The following is a 21,173-nucleotide window of genomic DNA, read 5'->3' as shown; positions in this document are numbered from 1 at the left end:
GAATTTCACAACTTTACATAACACTATTTAAGCTCATTATCACAACGTCGAAGGAAAGTAAACCAGATGTGTTATGCTATAGATTTATGGCATATGAAAGAACCCCAGCTCTGAAAGAAAGATCTGTGGCTCAAGTGCTAAAAAATATTATAATTATGATATTAACTAATACTCTTTACTGTGCTGGCCTTCCATCCAGGTGGCCCAGGCTCAATCCCCAGCCAGGTCGTGACAGAATTTGTGGTAGACAAAGCAGATGTTGCAAAGAGTTTTTTCTTGGGGTACTCCCGTTTCCCTCTATCATTCCACCAACACACTCCACCTTTTCCTCATTTCATCTTTCATTTGCAATAGTAAAACTAGGCTGAAGTGAAGTCTTGGGGGTAGTATGGGTTTTCAATGCTGATACAGGAATGGCTTGAGGCTTCAGGCCCCTACAGCTTAACAAGTTATTTGTATATGGACAGGATCTGGCTCTATCAGAGGTAAGACAGGATGGCTCACCTGTCAACTGACGATGACAGGAAGGACTTGGGGCTCCAGGTCCCTGGGGCTTATCAGGCTACTCGTCAATGAGACAATACCTGGCTCTATCAGGGGCTGAGGTAGGATGGCCCACCTGTCAGCATCGGATTCATGAACGCCACCCAGACAACCTGTCAAACTTGAACAATCATTGCATAGGAGGGTACACAATGGGTCAAATCATGCCTATGTGTATGAACCCATCCCGGGTCCAGCCCTCATAAAACTTACCAAATTTTACCATGTGGAAAGCATGGCTGCCTAACTGTGAAAAATGAAAATCTGTATATTGTGCATGCGCAATGCTTAGGTTCGTTACACACTAACACAATAAAAAGAAATGCGTGAAAGATATTTATCACATCTTCAGCAATGAAGACTAAGAAATAACGTATTTTGGTAATTCGGCAGCCAAGCAGCCTGTTGTAGTGTGGAAATGAACATAGGCCTAATATTTTTTATATTCACGTGACTGTTTTCGCCATATAGTGTGCAACTGGTCTTATTAATATTGGGGAACCCTGTAGGGAAGTAAGTCTTTTATTAGCAATTTTTAAAAGTGATTTCCATGTTTAACTTTTTCTTTGCAATTGACATGTTTAAATAAAGACTTTCTTCATGATTTGCATATATAAATAATGACTTTCTTCATGATTTATGTATATAAATAATGACTTTCTTCATGATTTACGTATTTAAATAATGACTTCTATCATAGTTTACATATATAAATAATGACTTTCTTCACGATTTACGTATTTAAATATCACTTCTATCATAGTTTACGTATATAAATAATGACTTTCTTCACGATTTACGTATTTAAATAACGATTTTTTTCACGAATTATACTTACTTACAAATGGCTTTGAGAGTAACCAGAGGTTCATTGCTGCCCTCATATGAGCTCACCATCGATCCCTATCCTGAGCAAGATCACAAATTATACTAGTTTTATTTACTGACTTTGATGTATTGTATTCACTATTTTGCGGTGTCCCTACTAATAATGCATTTGGTAATAAAACATTTTATATTTTAGAACATAAAAATATAACTCCATACTTCACAAGAACTTTTACTTATAAATTATTAGTTAATAACTCCATACTTTCGTGAAATTAACCTGTTAACCAACATATTACGCCACCTCTGAAGATAAACGAATTTCACATTCACCTCTAAACAAAAGAAATTCTTCACACTGTCAGATTAGCAGAGTCCAGGAAGGTCTTTGTTGCCCAAATTTAGAGGCACTGAAAACTGAGTTAACTCTGTTTCACGATTACTGAGACGCAATAATCAATCTAATCTGCCATTTCTCATCAGGTACAATAACTGAAAACATTTAATATTATAAAGTATTTGCACTATACAACCATAACTATCATAATGTCAGATTGTCGTTTATAAACATGAAGAGTACAATTGACAGGTCTACCTCGTGAGCATTACATTAGGGGACTTAAATACGCTGCCTACTCTTCAGTTTCCCCTCTTACACATATGGTACTATGAAATTATAAACGAAACAAAATATTATCTACTGCCGAGTTGCCTCAAACCATGCAGGAAAATACTGCATACGAATTTTCATACGGAAAAAAGACCATGAGCAGACTTTTGGTTATAATGGGTTTCGAAGATGGCTTCATGAAAAGAAAACTCCCCAGAACTGAGTTGAATGAAATAACTGCTTTTCGTTACAGGTACTTGGATCCTATTCAATGTCTTAGAGAGCAGAGATATAATAATCATCATCATCATCATCATCATCCCTGGCGCTACAACCCTGGTCGAGTCTTGGCCTGCTTAAGAATGTCTTGTCATTGGTTCCTATCGATCGCCTTGTTCTTCCAATTCCTGACACCCATGATTTTCAAATTCCTCTCAACACAGTCCAGCCATCTGGTCTTCGGTCGTCCCACTTTCCTCCTTCCCTCAGAATTTACTCATAAGATATGCTTTACTGGGTTATTTGGTTCCATCCGGGCCACATGACCCACCCATCTCAGTTAAATGATTTTAATTTTCCGCACCAGATCAATGTCTTTATACAGATCATAGATCTCACAATTAAACTTTTTTTTTCCACACACCATTGTCATTCATTGGTCTAATATATTTTTCAAAATTTTCTGCTCAAATGCATTCAATTGATTTTCATTATTTTTACTCTATGACCATGTCTTGGTTGCATATGATAAAACTGGCACAACTACCATTTTATAAATCTGAATTTTTTTCTTTTGTGATAACAGTTTAGAATTAAAAACCTTTTGTAGTCCGTAATATGCTCTATTCGCTAAAAGAAGTGTCTTACTAATCTCTTCATCTAAAATATTATTTGTGATCAAAGACTCAAGATACACAAATTCATCAACTATCTCAAACTTAAATGCTCCCCACTGGATACTCTGTCCAAATCTTCCTCTTCTGGCCTCTGAAGTTAAGGCTTGGTCTTCCTTTGATTTATTTTGAAGCCAAATGAAGCTGACTCAAAAATGCCTCCTCCATTCTTTCATATGTCCGACTGACTGTTACTATATTGTCAGCATAAGCCGGAGAGCGAGATATAATTTTATATAATTATGCGAGACATGGTATGACAGTAACCCCTGTCAAATGAAAGATTGGTCGGTCGACACAGATAATTATGTGATATCAACTCCTGACCACAAAGGTGACAATCGTTGTCATACACTGTGAAGAAGATCAGAGTTTGTAAATGATGCTAGCAATCCATAGGAAGATGACCAATGATGCTCCAGCTGATTATTAAGGCAGAGTGAACGCAGAAATTTTCGAAGATTGGTTTGAAAATGAAGTCTTAAAACGTTTAGAAGAGCCCTCTGCAGTAACTGTATTCGGTAATACTTCATATCATAGTCGAATCCTCAATCCTAAATCCTGAACTTCCTGAAGAAAAGATTCCATTCTACTTTTCAAGTAAACACACAATTCCAGTTCCTTATTTGTTTCCATATTAACTGCTAATTTATTTTTCATGTTTCCATTCTTTTGTTATAAACAGTGCGTGTTTAAGTTTAATTATTTTAATTGAACACACTCAAAATCAAGCACTGCATTTTATAACTGATGCAGTCAAATTACAAGCCATCACTTTTAACAAATCCATTATGCTAGAATTAGAAATTCAAGCTCTATTAACTTAAGAAATTTAATAAGACTCCAAAATTAGGATAAATGGAACAAATACCAAAATTCCAAGCATACACTGAAGACCTAAAATGGATTCATACAAGAAGCAATAAAATTAAAAGAAATCCTAAGAATCCCCAAACAGGAAGAAAATCTGCTGAGTAGTAAAAACCCACTTGATGATATTAATGTACAGTACAGATTAAACTTAAACAAATCCTTCAATAGGAAAGATACACCTCCATATGAAGCAAAAGCTCTCACATTAGAAACCCCGCACGCGATATATTTACCAAATGATTGGATTCATGTATATAAAGATGGTTCCCTCACAGACCATAAGGAAGGAGCTGGAGCAGAGGAACTTGCCAGTTCTTTTCTTTCTACAAAAGAGGTGGTAAGCATACTACATATTTTGATGGGGAAATACATGCTATTTATACATCACTCCAAAATTTATTCAATTGGATACACCATTGCAAGAACATAGTCATATTATCAGACTCCAGAACAGCAATCCAGGCAATAGTATCAATAAATCACCCAAAAATGAAAAAAAAATTAAAGAAACAAATTATATGATTAAACAAATTCAAAATCTAAATAAACACATAATTCTTCAGTGGATATCTGCACACTGTGGCATAAATGGAAATGAGAGGGCTGATATATTGGCGAAAAAAGGCTATAAAACTGAACAGAATACAAGTCTGTCCTATGAATCTGTCAAACAAATCATCAAAAGCAAAATCAACCACAATTACAATATTAATTAGCAGAAAGTGAAAATACTAAATGGAAAAATCTGTTGAAAAACACCCATCTAATTCCGGAACTTTCTCGTAAATTTGCTGTTGCTATGTTCAGGCTAGTCACTGGCCATGATTGTTTAAGTAAACATCTCCACAGAATCGGTATACTGACTTCACCAAATTGATTGTTATGCTGTCAGGAGCAGGAAATGGATATGGATCATCTGGCAACCTGCACAGCCCTTCAAATATCTCAAAACATCACGTCGAAATATTGGGAAGCACAAAGGAGAATGATTTCATTGTTAAATCAAGACACACACACACACACATGCATGCACACACACACACAATTTTTCATATTATTCAACAAAACAACTTATTAAAAATAATTATAACATCCAAATATTAAATTGTACAGAAATTTCTCATTGGAAATATTTACTAGAGAGATCTCATTTAATTCCTGACCTACCACGTAAATCAGCCGTGGCCATGTTCACACTCCTTAAAGGTCATGATTGTCTGGGTACACATTTACATAAAATTGGCATCCTGTCTACTCCAAACTGTATAGCACTTCAACAAAATAAAAGTCTTACATCTAAATACTGGGAAGCAAGAGAGAAAATAACTCCATTGTTACAACATGAGCATTAGATACCTGCCATATTTTGAAATCCAGACAGTGTATGTACGTATGTAGGATCAATTTATACACAGCAATAAGAAAATAGTGAAATAACTGTTTCTGAAAACTTGTGAGCTAAAATTTATATTTAATATAACAATAATTAATGGAATGCGTAAGTTTTATTGGAAATGTTCCGATACAAGTGCTAACTGCATGTTTTATGTGGTGTAGGACTGTGGGAAGGGGGAAAGAAGGGTGGGCAGTAGCCTACCAAAGTACCTCTGGTGATGCTCCCCTGGTCTGTAACTACAGTTGAGCCGTTCTTATTTCCGGCGTGGCCACACCTTCTCGACTTTTGGCGCAACAAAGGCAGGCAATAGCAGTGTTGCTAAATCTCTGTCAAGCCAATAGTGAATGAACGTAGTTCTAGTAGCAGGTTGTTGAACAATCAGTCGGTAGTGCAGTGTTATTGTTGTTAGTGCTATGTTATTGCTGAGTTTTGAGCATCATAATGCCACAGAGGAGTCGGAAGACCATCAATTCGCAAAGCAGAGAAATGATTCTTAGCGTTAGAGATTATTTCGAAAATGAACGTGAAAATAAGGATAGTTTATTACCTTAAACGCAAGTGGTACAAAGAACAGCTGATGCATGTGGTGAGAGCAAGTGCACGGTTTCTCAAATAACAACAGAGCAGTACGGACAGTCCGGCAAAGAAGAAAATAAACTTAAAACTATGGTGGCGGCAGGAACCAGCAATGATTATAGCGATCTAGGCATAGCACCTCTAAACTGAACAATACCGGTAAGCAAGGTTCTTCATGTAATTTTTTTATGTAGCAATAGCTTATCATTACAAAGTTTCTAATACTAACATATTTTACTTAATTTACAGGTTGTGGGTTTTAGTTATTAATAATCACATAAAATGTTTATTTATTATACTTTACAGCTTTCTCCCATTTTATTAATTGCTAATATTGTTTCTGTATTTATGGAAATCGTTATTTCAAATGGTCGGAAAAACCAATTATACAATTATAGCACAACATGGTAAGTCTTCTGTGTCCTGGGATGCTAGGATTTAATTCACAATCAACAATAACAATAATATATAATATTATGTATGCATATATTACTAATTATTTTTCGTAGGAAATAATTTTTCTTTCGATGTTTAAGAATAGACATTATGTGTTAAAACTTCGTTAGGAGTACAAGGGTAGACTTGACAACACAGAACATCCACCGTGAGTGCAAAGAGGTATGTCGTCTGCATAACCTTGATGACAACCACTGCCAGTGACGCAGCGAGTCAGCTGACCAGAAGCTGTCGTGTGATTTGCTGCCAGAAATAAGAACGGCTTGACTGTACATTTCTGTTTAGCCATTTAATCACTGTGACTGTTGACAGTGTTGCAACAAACACGTTAATATTAATTAATCCAATAATAGCCAAAATTACATAGCTCAATATCAAAATAAGACCAGACACAATATTGGTTTATATTTAACTACCGTATATTCTTTGTACCAGAGTTGGAAAATAACGCAACTTCAATCTTTCAGTTCACTTCTGACATCTTAACATTTCGTTTGGTCTTACAGAACTTTATCGCACCCACAAACAGTTCACAAAATTTTAACTGCAAAAACGACTAATCCAAGGCTTTTCGTCATCCATATTCCCCTTCAGTGCTCTAATCTAAGCTTTTCTTTTTCTAATGGTGTGCTGTTTACTGTTTGGAAATCAGCAAAAACTTACTTGCAGGAGGATAATTTAGTAGGCATAACTGCATCAAAACACAGAAATAATTTCTTCAATTCTTTGAAAAAAATCAGTCATATATTTCATAAAATCACCACTCTAATGCTAAAGCATTACCAAAAAGGTCTAACTTTCATTCTGAGAGAGTGAGAGAGCTGTTACGAGAACATACATTTCTATAATCTGTTCGGCTTACATGCTATTTCAATTGTTACTCCGACATTGCTTAATATCACTGATCTTCATATTGTAATTTCTTTTTTAAAATTATACAGTGCTTTTCTTTCAAACTGCAGCCAACGCACAGCGACTTGCATGCTGGTCGCAGCAGCTTGGACTGTCACCAAAACAGATATAATATTCCCGCAGCTGGGATTCCCGCCACCCGCACATAAGATTTGCACATGTTTGTGGCAACAGTAGGTTGTGTGAGTGAACAGCAGTTGCACTGAAGCCATTGTCTAGTTTGTTTCGTTCCTGTTCTATGCCTATATGAAGCCATTCTAGTTTCTTTCGTTCCTGTTCTATGCCTATATGAAGCCATTCTAGTTTGTTTCATTCCTGTTTCATGTGTATAAATGTAAAAGTTTTATATGCTAATTAAGTTACGAATGTTATCTGTTTTGTTCCTGTTCCATGCGTATATGAAGCCACTGTCTAGTTTATTTCGTTCTTGTTCCATGTGTATGTGAAGCCATTGTCTAGTTTGTTTCCTTCATGTTCCATGAGTATAAATGTACGAGTTTTAAGTGCTAATTATGTTACGAGTGTTATCAGTGCTTGCGCAGTTTTCCATAATGCCTCAACACCAATTACACATTACCACAAAGGATTTTTATGTACAACACATATGTGAAAATAAACTCTTGTAGGGACGTTAGAAAGCGAATTGAAACACAATTTCCTGGTTTACCTATCCCGTAGAGAAACTGTGCGAAGACTTGTGAACAAATTCAGGAAAACGGGGTCGATTCGCAATAGAAAGCAAAGAGTAACACTATCCCCTGATTTAACTGTATGCGATTTTTATCTATGGGGGAACTTGAAAAATAAAGTGTATGCAACAAACCCCCATACATTGGAAGAACTAAAAAAAAAACATCAGGTGATAAATTGACTTAATTTCGAATATTGAACTCTCAAGTGCGAATGAAAATTTCCTGAGAAGATGCCAGAAATGTGTGTATGGAGGAAGACAACATTTCCAACATCTCTTATGTGCTTATTATGACTGTAATTGCAACTGTAACTATGAGAATGTGAAGCACTAGCAGGGATATTATAACTGTTTCAGCAGCAGTCTGAGCTCCTGTGGCCGACATGTGCTGGCCACAGTGTAAAAGAAAATTACTGTAGTACACAACAGTTATACAATAAATATGTAAACACTGTTTGAGTAGTAAATGCATTTATTTTTTTTGTTGTAAATGATGAGCCATTAAAATGGTAAAATTATTACAAAGATAAAAAAAATTAGGATGTCATTAATCTAACTATATTACTGACATAATATTATTAGTCCAAACATTAACGTATCTATTAATATTAGAGTAGAAAAATTCGCTCCGGTGCCAGGGATCGAACCCAGGTCCTTGGTTCTGCGTACCTAGCGCTCTCACCATTGAGCAATGCTGAAGTCCAATCCAAAGCACCTGATCGAACTCTCCTCCTTCAGTGCTTTTCCTTTTGTAACCTAACTCCAAGTTGGGCATGTATGTTAACATTTTATTAAGTCAACTACCATTATACAAGTAGTGCACTCAGTTGAGTGACTTGATGGCCGGGATTCCACAGTAATCTGTAATTTGGGTTCGATTCCCGGCGCTGAAGTGAATATTTTTCCTCTAATATTAATTGTTACCATAACAGACATATTCTGTAGGACCAAAAAAATAATAATCTTTAGTAAATTAAGCTATCTAGTTAACAGTTCACAGGAAGAACTTGGTAGATATCAATGAACAGTCTGTTGCATTTATCATATTTAAACGAAATGTTTCATATAACTATTGAATATGCAGTGTCCATATAAACTTATAAACATACCTAAAAATAATCAGTCATCTTTCGCAAATAATTAATAAAAAAATCTTCCACCAAAGCACCAATAGCAAGCAATCTTCAATTGTTCACCATCATACATCAAGTTCAGTAAAATATACTGCTTTCACTCTACCTCTGATAAGACTCTGAAAAAAAGAAAGTGACTTAGGATTTTGTTAAATCAAAAACTATCATCTTTTTAACACATTGATTATACAAATAATTTAATTAATAACAAAAGTTAAATATTACTGGACAGTGTATAAGAAAATGCAGAAAATCACGTCCCTGAATAACAATAATCAACAATAAAATATCACATAATTCCAACTGTGGCAAAATAGTGGATTTAAATATCATAACCCTAACATATTAAGGTATAAAAAAGAAATTACCCACAATTCATATATTTCTTTTCATTAAAATGCTTACCTAAAATTCAGGTCACATATGAGTATTTATTGGAAGCAGAATATTCATGCATGTTCTTCTCTTATTTGTGTACTGAGCAACATTATTTTATGACTCAGTTTCGTATTACGATCTTTTAAGTAACGAATCAAATCTGCCTGCTTCTCTAGGAGGTCATGGATGTGATCACCACGTTCTCTGGAAAGTAGGAAGATGATCCCAGTAATTAAAAAACAAAATCACTACAACTTCCTAATGTGTCTGAAATATACGAATGTACGCAAGGGTAGGAACATTTTACATGAAAGAAGAAACTATAGCAATATAGTTAATGGATACATCCTGATATTAATTGTTACATCCCTCAAATCACAGCCCACCATATTTTTGGGCCTTTCTAGGATTCAATTTCCGAAATTTTCTGTGTGCATTAATGGCATTTAAATGCCACTGATAGTCTGTTTTTTGTACACGGGGAAAGTTCATGTCAATAATTTTAATCTGTCATACAATCAGCTATTTACATACTCCCGAATTCTTGGACAAGGTAATCCAAAAATATTTCTCTTGTCTGCAATTGTGTGTTAATATCTCTCATCTCCTGCTGTCAGTGAATACTACTATTGCCCATGAGTTGGACTCGTGTTTCAAGGCTGTGCTTGGGAGTGGGTTGAAATATTATTTGATCTGATTACATGGCTGAGCTATTTCAAAGGTGGCTGTCAGGTAATCTCTTGATGAATCCTTCCAAATAACATCTAGCTATCACCAATAACACTGATGTTAGAATGACAACAGAGCAGTTGATACAGCATCGTTAAATAACCGATTTTAAAAAGTAACAATGTTGGATTTGTCTCGTCCCTCAGTTTGTAAACAATGAGTTGTAATGATGGATTAAACCAGTTTATGGTTAAGTGTGAAAATAAAAACATTTCTTATACATTCAGTAATAATAATATCGTTACATTAATCATATAATTTTACTTATTTTCACATTTTCCAGACATAAAATTATGAAGTGAAATTGTTGAAATAGAAAGTCAATACAATTTAAATCATTTTTTTTTCTTTCAAGAAAAGTTCTGACCAGGTTCTTATATGGTCAGCATTTAAGAACCTGGTCAGAACTTTCTTTCGGTGGAAAAAAAAAAAAAAAAAAAAAAAAAAAAAAACCATGTAGGCCTAGTGTGTTTTAAATTATACCACTATAAAATTTATTACAGAATAACATTCAAGACTATAACACGGATTCAAGTTTTAATAATAGAAATTAGTTATTCAGTATTCTTTGGATCAACATTCTGTATAACACTGCACAATTTGTTGAATTTACCTGTTACAGACTCAACAAAAGGTAAGATCACACAGTATTAGACACTCACATAAGTATAATGCACATTGATATCAAATAGTTACATACAATGAAGTAAGTAATATAGCTATAATTCTTAAGTAAAGTTTTTTTTTAATATAATCTTTTCCAAGGTGATGACAATATAACATGGTAACAAAAGAAAAATGGGGTGACTAAGGGTGAATAGAAAACCAAAATTTTGGAGGAAAATTACAACACAACTTTATCCATAATAAATCTTATAGTCAAGTTATGAATCATCATCAATCTTGCTGCATAAAAATGACAATTCATACAGAAGAAACTACAAGTTTTTACCTGTAACCAACTTCACCACCACTATAACTGTCTTGGATGAAACTTATCATCCATTCTTCTCTCAGGACATCAGGAGGGGGCTTACTACTGTTGAACTGAACAACTCTACCTGGATAAGAAGATTAGAAATGTTAAAACTCTAATTTCACGGACATGCAAATATGGAGTTATTCAGAAGTCAAGACAGTGGAAGTTGTTGAAATATTGTTGAAAATAAGGTTCACACGAAAATAAATCATCATTTCATTTGCAAAAAATTATGTTTATGTAAAATTGACTAAGTATAAAATCAAATATAATCGTCATTTTATTCCACAATATTAATAACAAATACAAGATTTGTACTTCAAACCACTTAGATTTCTAGATCTTCTTACCACATAGAAAATTCTGTATCTTCTTCTTCTTGGGCCTCCAAACCAAATCTAAATATAGTTAAGGTTGAAAATGCTTGTAAAAGCAAGTGGTTATACCACAAAATTTAACCTATCATTGTACAAATATGTAGATTGGCTATGTGGATGTCATGATAAAAATGCCTTTTTCTGTTATACGTATTTAGTTATGAATGTTAGTGACCTGCGTGGACTTCAGTTGGTGTTTCGAACATAAAACATCTTGGTAAAAAAGTTAAAAACATAAACTGAGTGGAAAACATAGAAATGCTGGTACTGAGTTCGAAATACTGGGCAAAGTAGATATCAGATGTCAGTTAGTGCATATAGATTTAAAAAAAAAAAAAAAACAAAGAAGTGTCAAAGAACTGCTACATTCTTAGTAAACTAATAGATTGCATAACATTTTTCGAAAAATTGGCTTTGCATTATGGGGGCATGATGAAACAGATTTATTTGAGAATTCTGGCATTTTTCGTGGGTTGCTTAATTTAATGGCTGAGTTTGATAGTACCGTACCTTAAAGCAACATACTGAAAAATAAACAATCGAAATTTTCTGTGGTTTTCTACATATACAGAATGAATTGTTTGATTCTATCAATATCATGTGCTTGAAGTTCATTCACGAAGAAATATTTAGGGCAGATTACTTGGTATTCAAGGTAGATGAAATGACGGACTGTGTTCTATTATCACAACTAGTGTTTGTTGTTCGGTACAAGTTGTGTGGTAAAACACATGAAAGGTTTATTAAGTTCATTGTGCCACAAGATCACACAGCCAAAGGAATTACGAATGCCATATTCAGTGAGTTAGATAAATTAGAAATAAACAAAAATCTCCTAACAAAGTGATTGACCAGAGCTATGATGGGGCCTCTGTCATGAGCAGTAGGCACATACATGTCCAGGCAAGAGTTCATGTTGTGTATAACAATGCTAACTTTATACATTGTTACACCCACTAACATTGTCCGACCAAAATAAGTAAGTAAAAATATTTTTCAGTAATTATGAAGGATTCTCTTCATTTTTTTCTAAATCAACAAAAAAGGACGGCCGTCCTTGATGAGACAGTTAAAAAACATATACTTAAGAATGCTGCAGCTAGGTGGAATTTTAAATAAATATGCAGTAACACAGTATTTGTTTACAGAAATTATATTTATGACTGTCTACAAGTTATTGTCGATGATGAAACCAGTGACTATTCAACAAGCAAGAAAGCAATTGGTCTTCAAAATATTTTAAAGGATCAGGATTTTGTGTTTTGGCTACAATTTTTTAGCAAAAGTTTTACCGCTTTCTGTTTAATGAACTACAACACAGGGAACTTGATAGTGTTAAAGCTAAAAAATAGTTACAGATTTCAAGTCTGCAATCCAACGCACAAGGAATTCTCTTGATCATGAACATTACTGGCATATTGATATAGAAGAAGGCTCAAGTGGAAAACATGCGCAGTTTGATATTAGCAAAATGATGGTTGCAAAGGAAGTGTGCGACATTATTTTAACAGGTATTGAAGCCCGTTTTATGTTTAGTGATTTTATCTGTAGCTACTCTATTGCAGCCTTGTTTGTTTCCATAACTACTATTTCCGGAAACCGAATTTAAATTGGTTATTGAATTGTTCAGCTTAAATGTAATGGAACTGAAGTAGGAATTGACTGTTATCTATGACAGACATGGTTTTGCAAATGCATCAGGTGTTTTGACACTTCTTTCTTGCATTTATGAGAACAATTTAGAACCCCTTTTACCGGATTCAGTGAAACTTTATGAATTATTTGCACAATTCCTATTACTACATCAGAGTGCGAGAGATGTTTTTCAATTCTCAAAGGAATAAAATGAAGGAAGCTAGGCTTAGTGCATTAGCCATGTGTTCTATTGATGGTTAGTAGTAGGTTATTTTACGATGCTTTATCAACATCTTAGGTTATTTAGCGTCTGAATGAGATAAAGGTTATAATGCCAATGAAATGAGTCCGGGGTCCAGCACCGAAAGTTACTCAGTATATGCTGATATTGGGTTGAGAGAAAACCCCGGAAAAAACCTTAACCAGGTAACTTGCCTGAACGGGAATCGAACCTGGGCCACCTGGTTTCGCGGCCAGACGCGCTAACCATTACTCCACAGGTGTGGACGTGTTCTATTGAGAAGGCCCTACTGTCCATTCCCAACTTCAATGAACATGTCATTAACCATTTTGCTGAACAAAAGGAGAAGCAGATGGACTTCATCTACAAGCAAATTAATTAGGTAAGCTTAATCATTTTGAAATCTCCCGCTATTACTGTGTTTAGTGTTAACAAGTTTTAATTATGAAAGTTAGAACAGCTCTTCCAATTTTAGAAGCTTCTTAGTCGAAGCAGTTATGTAGTAGAACTTCTACTACATTACAGTAAAACATAGAATACAGCCATTGCATAAGTTCTACTACATAACATTACAACAGAGAAACAATAATATGAACATAAAAAACTCTAAAATTATGTGGAATGCCCCCTGAGCACGAGTATGTAACTTACTCTTTCTGGGGATGCTAGGGTGATTAATGTGTCTTTGATCTAGCAATAAATTATTATTATTATTATTATTATTATTATTATTATTATTATTATTATTATAAATGACATAAATGACACTCAGGAGGAAATTAAACGCAGAATAAATATGGGAAATGCCTATTATTATTCGGTTGAGAAGCTTTTGTCATCTAGTCTTCTGTCAAAAAATCTGAAAGTTAGAATTTATAAAACAGTTATATTACCAGTTGTTCTGTATGGTTGTGAAACTTGAACTCTCACTTTGAGAGAGGAACAGAGATTAAGGGTGTTTGAGAATAAGGTTCTTAGGAAAATATTTGGGGCTAAGAGGGATGAAGTTACAGGAGAATGGAGAAAGTTACACAACACAGAGCTGCACGCATTGTATACTTCACCTGACATAATTAGGGCCATTAAATCCAGACGTTTGAGATGGGCAGGGCATGTAGCACGTATGGGCGAATCCAGAAATGCATATAGAGTGTTAGTTGAGAGGCCGGAGGGCAAAAGACCTTTGGGGAGGCCGAGACGTAGATGGGAAGATAATATTAAAATGGATTTGAGGGAGGTAGGATATAATTGTAGAGACTGGACTAATGGCGGGCTTATGTGAGAGCGGCAATGAACCTCCGGGTTCCTTAAAAGCCAGTAAGTAAGTAAGTATTATTATTATTATTATTATTACCATACTTGCTAAACAATGCACTTGATTCAACTACTGCATTCAGTTCTTAAATAAAATAATCACGAATTTTACTAGCAACATAACATTTTTTATTTTATTTCACATGGCTCAATACAGCCCAGAAACTAGTAGCAAGCATAGTCAGCACTGCTGTATCACATGCATTCTCCAGTTATTCCCAATAGCCTTCAAAAGAATAGCTTGAATGGCTCTGATTTCTTACATTCCAAAATAAACGTTGCCAAAGCAATTGTACTGAAACAATTGAAAACAAGTATTATGATGCCAATTCCCATTTTCTTATGAATGAAATGATATTTTCATTTTCTATGTGAACCTTATTTTAACAAATATTCAGCGATTTCAAGACTGCCTGACTTCTGAATAAAACTCAGTAATTTATGAAAAAAAATTAACACAATTCAACTTACGGATGTATAAGATGATAGTACATGTTAATAAAACAGTTTCCACTGCAATAATTATGCATAAATAATTTACTGGCTTCGCAAATCCACTAACTGTGCATTGCTGCCTGAAGTCTTCATATAAATGTTGGAAGACTGTGCTTAAAACCAATAAAACAGCATTCCCTGAAAACACAAGCAAGCAATAAAATTACATATTGAAAAATTCAGATAATGAATTTATTTCCCAGAATTACGAACACTTTTTTCCAAATCAAAAGTATTCCTACTATGAGTAATAGTATGGTGGATACCTTCCTCACAGGGTGCTCAGATAGAGTAGTTAGAATCTATAATAACAATGTGAACTTTGTCATTATCTTTGTTTTCTGTGTCTTCATTACTAAATGGAATAGTAGGATTACCAAGTGCATGGCATTGAAAACCAACTTTAATATTTCTACATGATTTGAGGTAGGAACAGAAAAATGCCTTACTAAATTTGTAGTACAGCGAAGTCCCTTGTAACCAGCAATATCAAAACAACGGCAATTTTGGTTGAGCCAAAAAAAGAAATGTTTAAATCTGCCACATTGCCACAGTCTGCACCGTCAGTTTAGTCACATTAGGAAGTTTGCAAGATCTTTCATTTTCAGTGAATATTCGAACCTAAAATTAGTGTATTATTTGTTGTGTGATGTGTTTTAATAAAGAAAATCCACATAGTTTTTATGTTTACTTAGTCAGTTAATGTTGACACATTAGGAAGTTCGCACGAACTTTCAATTTCAGTGAATATTCAAACCTAGAATTAGTGTATTATTTGTGTTGTCTGATGTGTTTTAATAAGGAAAATCCACACAGTTTTTATGTTTATTCAGTTATGAGCAAGTGATAGAGAAATAAACTTCACATGGCTACAATTTCAACATTTGCCATCATGAAATACGAACTTATTTTTTTGTACATACCGATATTTATTCACTTATCCAGCAAGATATCATAACCGGAACTAGCCTGGTCCCTTTGGTGCCGGTTAAAAGGGATTCTAATGTATTTGGAATTGAAACAAACTGGTTACACTGACCAGTATAGTAGCAAAGGAAAAGCTTTGTGCCACTCTGGCAAGACAACTATAAAGAATATACAAAGTAAAGAATTTAAATGAAAGAAATTATTTTGTATTGATAAGTTTGTATTTGTCTTTATTTGGATTAAATGTAATAAGGTATTCCATTTTATTGGTAACAGATTGATTTAATGGTATTGCACTCCTCTTGCAGCACAAATATTCATATTCTTCATTCTTTTGATCAAACAGTTCCTTAAGATTAACATTTAACCACAATACTAAACATTAATAAACGATAAAATATTGTAAACACAAACTCACATAGGGTGACCAGTAACAGTATTGTCACTTTTTTCAGCCTCTTGTCCCCTGTCCCAAGAAAAGTATGCTCAGGATGCCAAATGTCCCATTCTTTTTAAATGACGTCCCATTTCCCTAAATTATTTTAAAATATTTGTTTTTCTTTTATCTAATTCAATAATCACGTAAAACAATGATTAATTCTATACTGTTTCCACTTGATGTCACTGTAATAAATTCAATTCGATAATTGATACCTCGGAACTTAGATCAATAATCGAAAGGTTTTGATAATTCTATGACCAGGTGGTAATGAGATTATCCTACACTTCCGATTTGCTGGCATTTATCAGGTTTCATTTCATTTCCATATATTCTACAGTAAAGTTATTCACTAAAAGTCAGCATTGAACATGTCAAATATTATAATTACAGTAATACAGCATACATGAAACCAGATACGAGATTAATGTGTTAAGACCACATGTTGGTATAGTTGATGCCATCGATTTAGGCAGATGGATTTTATTAATCAGAACTCCAGAGCGAGTTACTCTTAACTGCACGGTCGGTTGTTATCTTCGTCGCAAGCAAACTGCAGCTGGGATGGGTGAGACATAAGAGTAAACATACATTCCCGATTATCCTAGTGGACTCGGACAGTCATCTCCAAAAAAAAAAAATGCACATATAAGCACTTATATATAAATGCAGTAATCTATACAGTATGTGTGGATGGGTATGAAAAGAGAAGTCCCCGGCACACTGTTTTCGAGATAATTCCAGTTGCCACTGCATAATCTTTTCCTCGTTACTATAAAGTATAAAGACAATCTACAAATATATACTGTATATATAAAAAAACTATTCTATAGGTTTCTGTTAATCCTTAGTCAAAAGATAAGACGGAATTTTACGAAATACGAACATTAAGGGATGTAAAATAGGAGGCAATAATAATCAAAATATACTGGTTTATTTTTTGAACCATCAGCCATTCAGCCTTTAAATTTAAAACAATGGCTCCTTTATAAAATTGAGTTAGACTGATCATCTCATCTCTCAGAATTGTTTCTAAAATGTATAAGGAATGTAAAAAAAATTCAACTTCATGTAATATATTAAGATCATTTTTGAGGATTTTTTTATCCCCCAAAGAGCAGAGAGGATAGAAAAAGGAGATATCAGTTTAAAAATTTCACTCAAGTATTTTGAACTAGCCGACATACAGACATAACATTTAAAATGAAGGTTACTCTCAACAATTTTGATTAAACATTTTCGATTTTTTAAATACCATCTAAGGAATAGTGAAAAGGCAGAAGGGAATGAAAAATCTCAAGTCGTCCGATCTCGACGAAAGTTGATATCTGGAGATCTTTGGGATCACAGAATACGAATATGATATTATTTTGTCCGAATTTATTCCTCATATGGGAGTCGAACAAAAATGAGCGGGAAATTAAATTTGATATCAGAAGTGTTCTCAAGACGAAAATTATGGATAACTTCATGATCGCTGTCTTTTAAGATAGTATAATTAATGACACAACCACCGTAGGATTCTAAAACTTCGTCAAAGTGCAAAGTCTAAGTAGTCAGCATAGATTCATTTCCTTAAAAAAAAATCGCCAAAAAATTACCAAATTTTCACCCATCTCTTTCCTTGTGTGCTGAAGTCTACAAGTCAAAAAACGAAAAGGATAATTTAAATCCTGGCCCTTCTTTCCAGAAGACCACCACAAAGAAAAAGGACCCTGTTTGTTATTGGAGAAGAAGGGAAATTGCTGACACATACTAAGAAGATAGTGAAAAAAATAAACAATTTTTGCGTTACGTAGTTGATAATGGGAGCGTCTTAATAAATAAAGATTTAAATCAGTGAACGGCGGATGCGACAGGTGTACGAATTATTACGGTATAAATAAATTCATCCATCAAGCTCGACAACTATCAGGCTCAGACTGAAAAACACAAGAAACGAATCGACGGCTTTTCTCGTGACCTATTATCATTCCTTGTAAACATATGCTACGCGTGATTTAAATCATTAAATTAAGCTCTCATATTCATCTGCTTCCATTAAGACTTTTGGTACATGAGGTTTCTTGCTTGGTTTATCGAATTACCACAGGTTATTAATTGAGAAAAATTCGCTCCGGGGCCAGGTATCGAACTCGTGACTCCCAGTTACATGCACTAGGATCTCTAACCACTGAGCTACGCCGAGACTCAATCCACAGTATCGGATCGAATCTCGTAGATTATCGAATTACGTATTTTCTTATTTCAGCATACCTATTCTTTCAGTTATTTATCCGACGTGTCGATTCCTGTCGCTTACGCAAATTATTCTCGTACTTCATGAATGTTTGTTATTAATGAAGACAATTCGACACAACTCATAACTATTTTTCGCCTGTCGCTTCATGAAGTAATGAACATTTGCAATAATTTCTTGGTTCTGGTTATGCAATGCTTTTTTCCTCTTAAATTAGAAAATGCAGGAGGCGAACGAAAGTCATTTACGGCACTCCCATGAATCGGACTGTACTGTGGTGTGTTTATTAATTAATAATGACGATACGAGAGGCGAGTGTGAACATATAAACAACGACAGACAGCCTTATCGCAATTCATTCTTGCAGTTCTCACAAAACATTGGCTCGCCTACTGGAAATGTCATTGAGATCATCTACCAAATTCGGTGCCTCCGACTATAATCATTGTTGGCTAAGATACCGAAGCATACGTGTAGTTTTATAGATGCATATAAAAATTGTCAACAATGACTTAAGTGAAGTATCCATGCTACTCTATTATGTACTTGCATAATTATTATAGCTTAGTAATTGTAAACAGTGTAGTATTTATTACTTTAAAATAAATAAAACTGGATCTTATTGCTCAATGACACTGTATAAACACAAGTTAATAAAGAATGTTTAGATAAAGAGTTGATTCATGTCAACTTTAATAAGTGTCCCGTTTTTTTTTTTTTATTTTGGAAATCTAAACTAATATATAAAGAATATAATTATTAATAATTGAAATAATACTTTCCCATAAACTATTCAAAACCGCAAATGCAAGATTACATAATAAGTTTTTGGATTCACATGTGTTCACCACCTGTTACTTGTTCAGAAAAGAATTAACAAAAAGAGGAAGTTGTTAGTGCATATGCACAATATTGTATCTCTTTTCTTCATATCTCTTTTGTATAGAAATGAACAAATAAATGCAAAGATAAAGCAACAGAATTATACATTTGCAACACTGATCAACAAAATGCTGAACACAAAAGCATACTAACTTGTAGTTGGGAGGTTTGAAATTTAGCCTTGAAGATCACTTATATTGATAATCAAACCAATTGCGTGCAATAACAAAATATTAACACTACACAAAATTCAGAAAATGATGAATTATTGAATTCAAGTCTATACAACTTCTCTTGGTTTGGAAGAAGTGAAAAAAATTAAAGGCACGTAAATAGAAACGTATTTTTTCTATTATTATTTTAAACAAATAACTTAAACAGTCGAAAGATAAAACAAATATGAATCATTTTTTCTATAAATATGCATTTACATATTTCCTCATAAGTTTTTCAACATTTATTCTAAAATTAATTACAAAAACACTACAAAAGTACAAAAAACAAACCACTGCGAATTTTACAGTACCTACTTACACAGAGAAACAATACATAATGGAATTCTACTATGACTGTGTGTTTGCCGATAAAACTCCAGATAACCATTTACTCTTAACTCATGATGTTTCTCTTTGACATGTTTGTCTACACCCTGAAACAAAAAGGTACAGTATTGTGAACAGCAATGCATGTGAAGCTTATACATGCTCAATTATGACCTCCTCTCTCATTTTAAATTATTGCTTGAATGAGAAATTTGGAAGTAGTTTAAATTATTTTGTATTCTATATTTCACAGTATCTTCCAATTTGATGTGCATTAATTTAACAAATTAAAATTAAATTATATATGGTGCATTCAGAAAGTAGGGTATTCCAAGCAAATAATTTACGAAAGACGAGACATATATAAGCTAAATATATTCACATAGTTCATAAGCCAACAGTAACTCCCACATATTTTTTGGATAGGGTTGCCACCCATTCAGGATTGGTCGGGATTGTCCAGGAAATGACTTCTGGAATAATGAACAATAAAGTCCAAGAATTTTCTGTGAAGTGGTCCCATAGACCAGTGGTTCCCAACCTTTTTTTGACTGACGACACACTTTACTGAATGCCTACGGTACCGCGACACACTTATTTGTCTATAATAATAATAATATTAATAATAATAATAATAATAATAATAATAATAATAATAATAATAATAATAACCAGTGCTTTCTTCTGGAGAAAAAAGTGGTGGAACTCTGTGTACAATATTTTATAGTGGATGGGGAGGTGATTACTGTTCACTGCATGAGGATTTTGTTGCTTTTACTGCCTTTTCGTCCAACTAAGACTTTTAAGGTCTAAGCGGAAGTCAAAGAAAATTTATATTAGAAACAGTTATTCACACATATTTCGGTTCCATGATGAAAAATGCAACAAAAAGATGCTGGAACGGAAAAAAAGCATTGATAACATCTTCTGTGTAGTGTCATACATCCAGTGTTATAGACAGGTCAATGTTAACACGCAATCGAAAATTTAAAAAAAAGCAGAAACTTGAGTGGTATTAGAAAAAAACAAAGGGCTGCTCCTCCTCCTTCTCCTCCTCGTCCTCCTCACTAGAATAAAACAATTTA

At 34.0% G+C, this 21,173-nt stretch overlaps 1 protein-coding gene across 2 annotated transcripts in view; it reads right to left on the bottom strand.

Moving 5' to 3' along the window:
- Window positions 1-8,232: 8,232 nt before the first annotated feature.
- LOC138692599 (transmembrane protein 192) overlaps window positions 8,233-21,173 on the bottom strand; it is a 30,399-nt gene continuing 17,458 nt past the window's right edge. For both annotated transcript variants that reach the window (XM_069815613.1, XM_069815612.1), the window contains 5 exons: window positions 20,081-20,195; window positions 15,036-15,197; window positions 10,971-11,079; window positions 9,317-9,493; window positions 8,233-9,030 (listed from right to left, as the gene is read on the bottom strand). In XM_069815613.1, the coding sequence (XP_069671714.1) occupies window positions 9,361-9,493; window positions 10,971-11,079; window positions 15,036-15,197; window positions 20,081-20,195 (519 nt within the window). In that variant the 3' untranslated portion in view covers window positions 8,233-9,030; window positions 9,317-9,360. The remainder of the gene's footprint in view (window positions 9,031-9,316; window positions 9,494-10,970; window positions 11,080-15,035; window positions 15,198-20,080; window positions 20,196-21,173) is intronic.

The sequence above is a fragment of the Periplaneta americana genome, chromosome 17, assembly GCF_040183065.1.
Source record: "Periplaneta americana isolate PAMFEO1 chromosome 17, P.americana_PAMFEO1_priV1, whole genome shotgun sequence".
Taxonomy (NCBI): domain Eukaryota; kingdom Metazoa; phylum Arthropoda; class Insecta; order Blattodea; family Blattidae; genus Periplaneta; species Periplaneta americana.
This window is presented reverse-complemented; position numbering and strand designations above follow the sequence as displayed.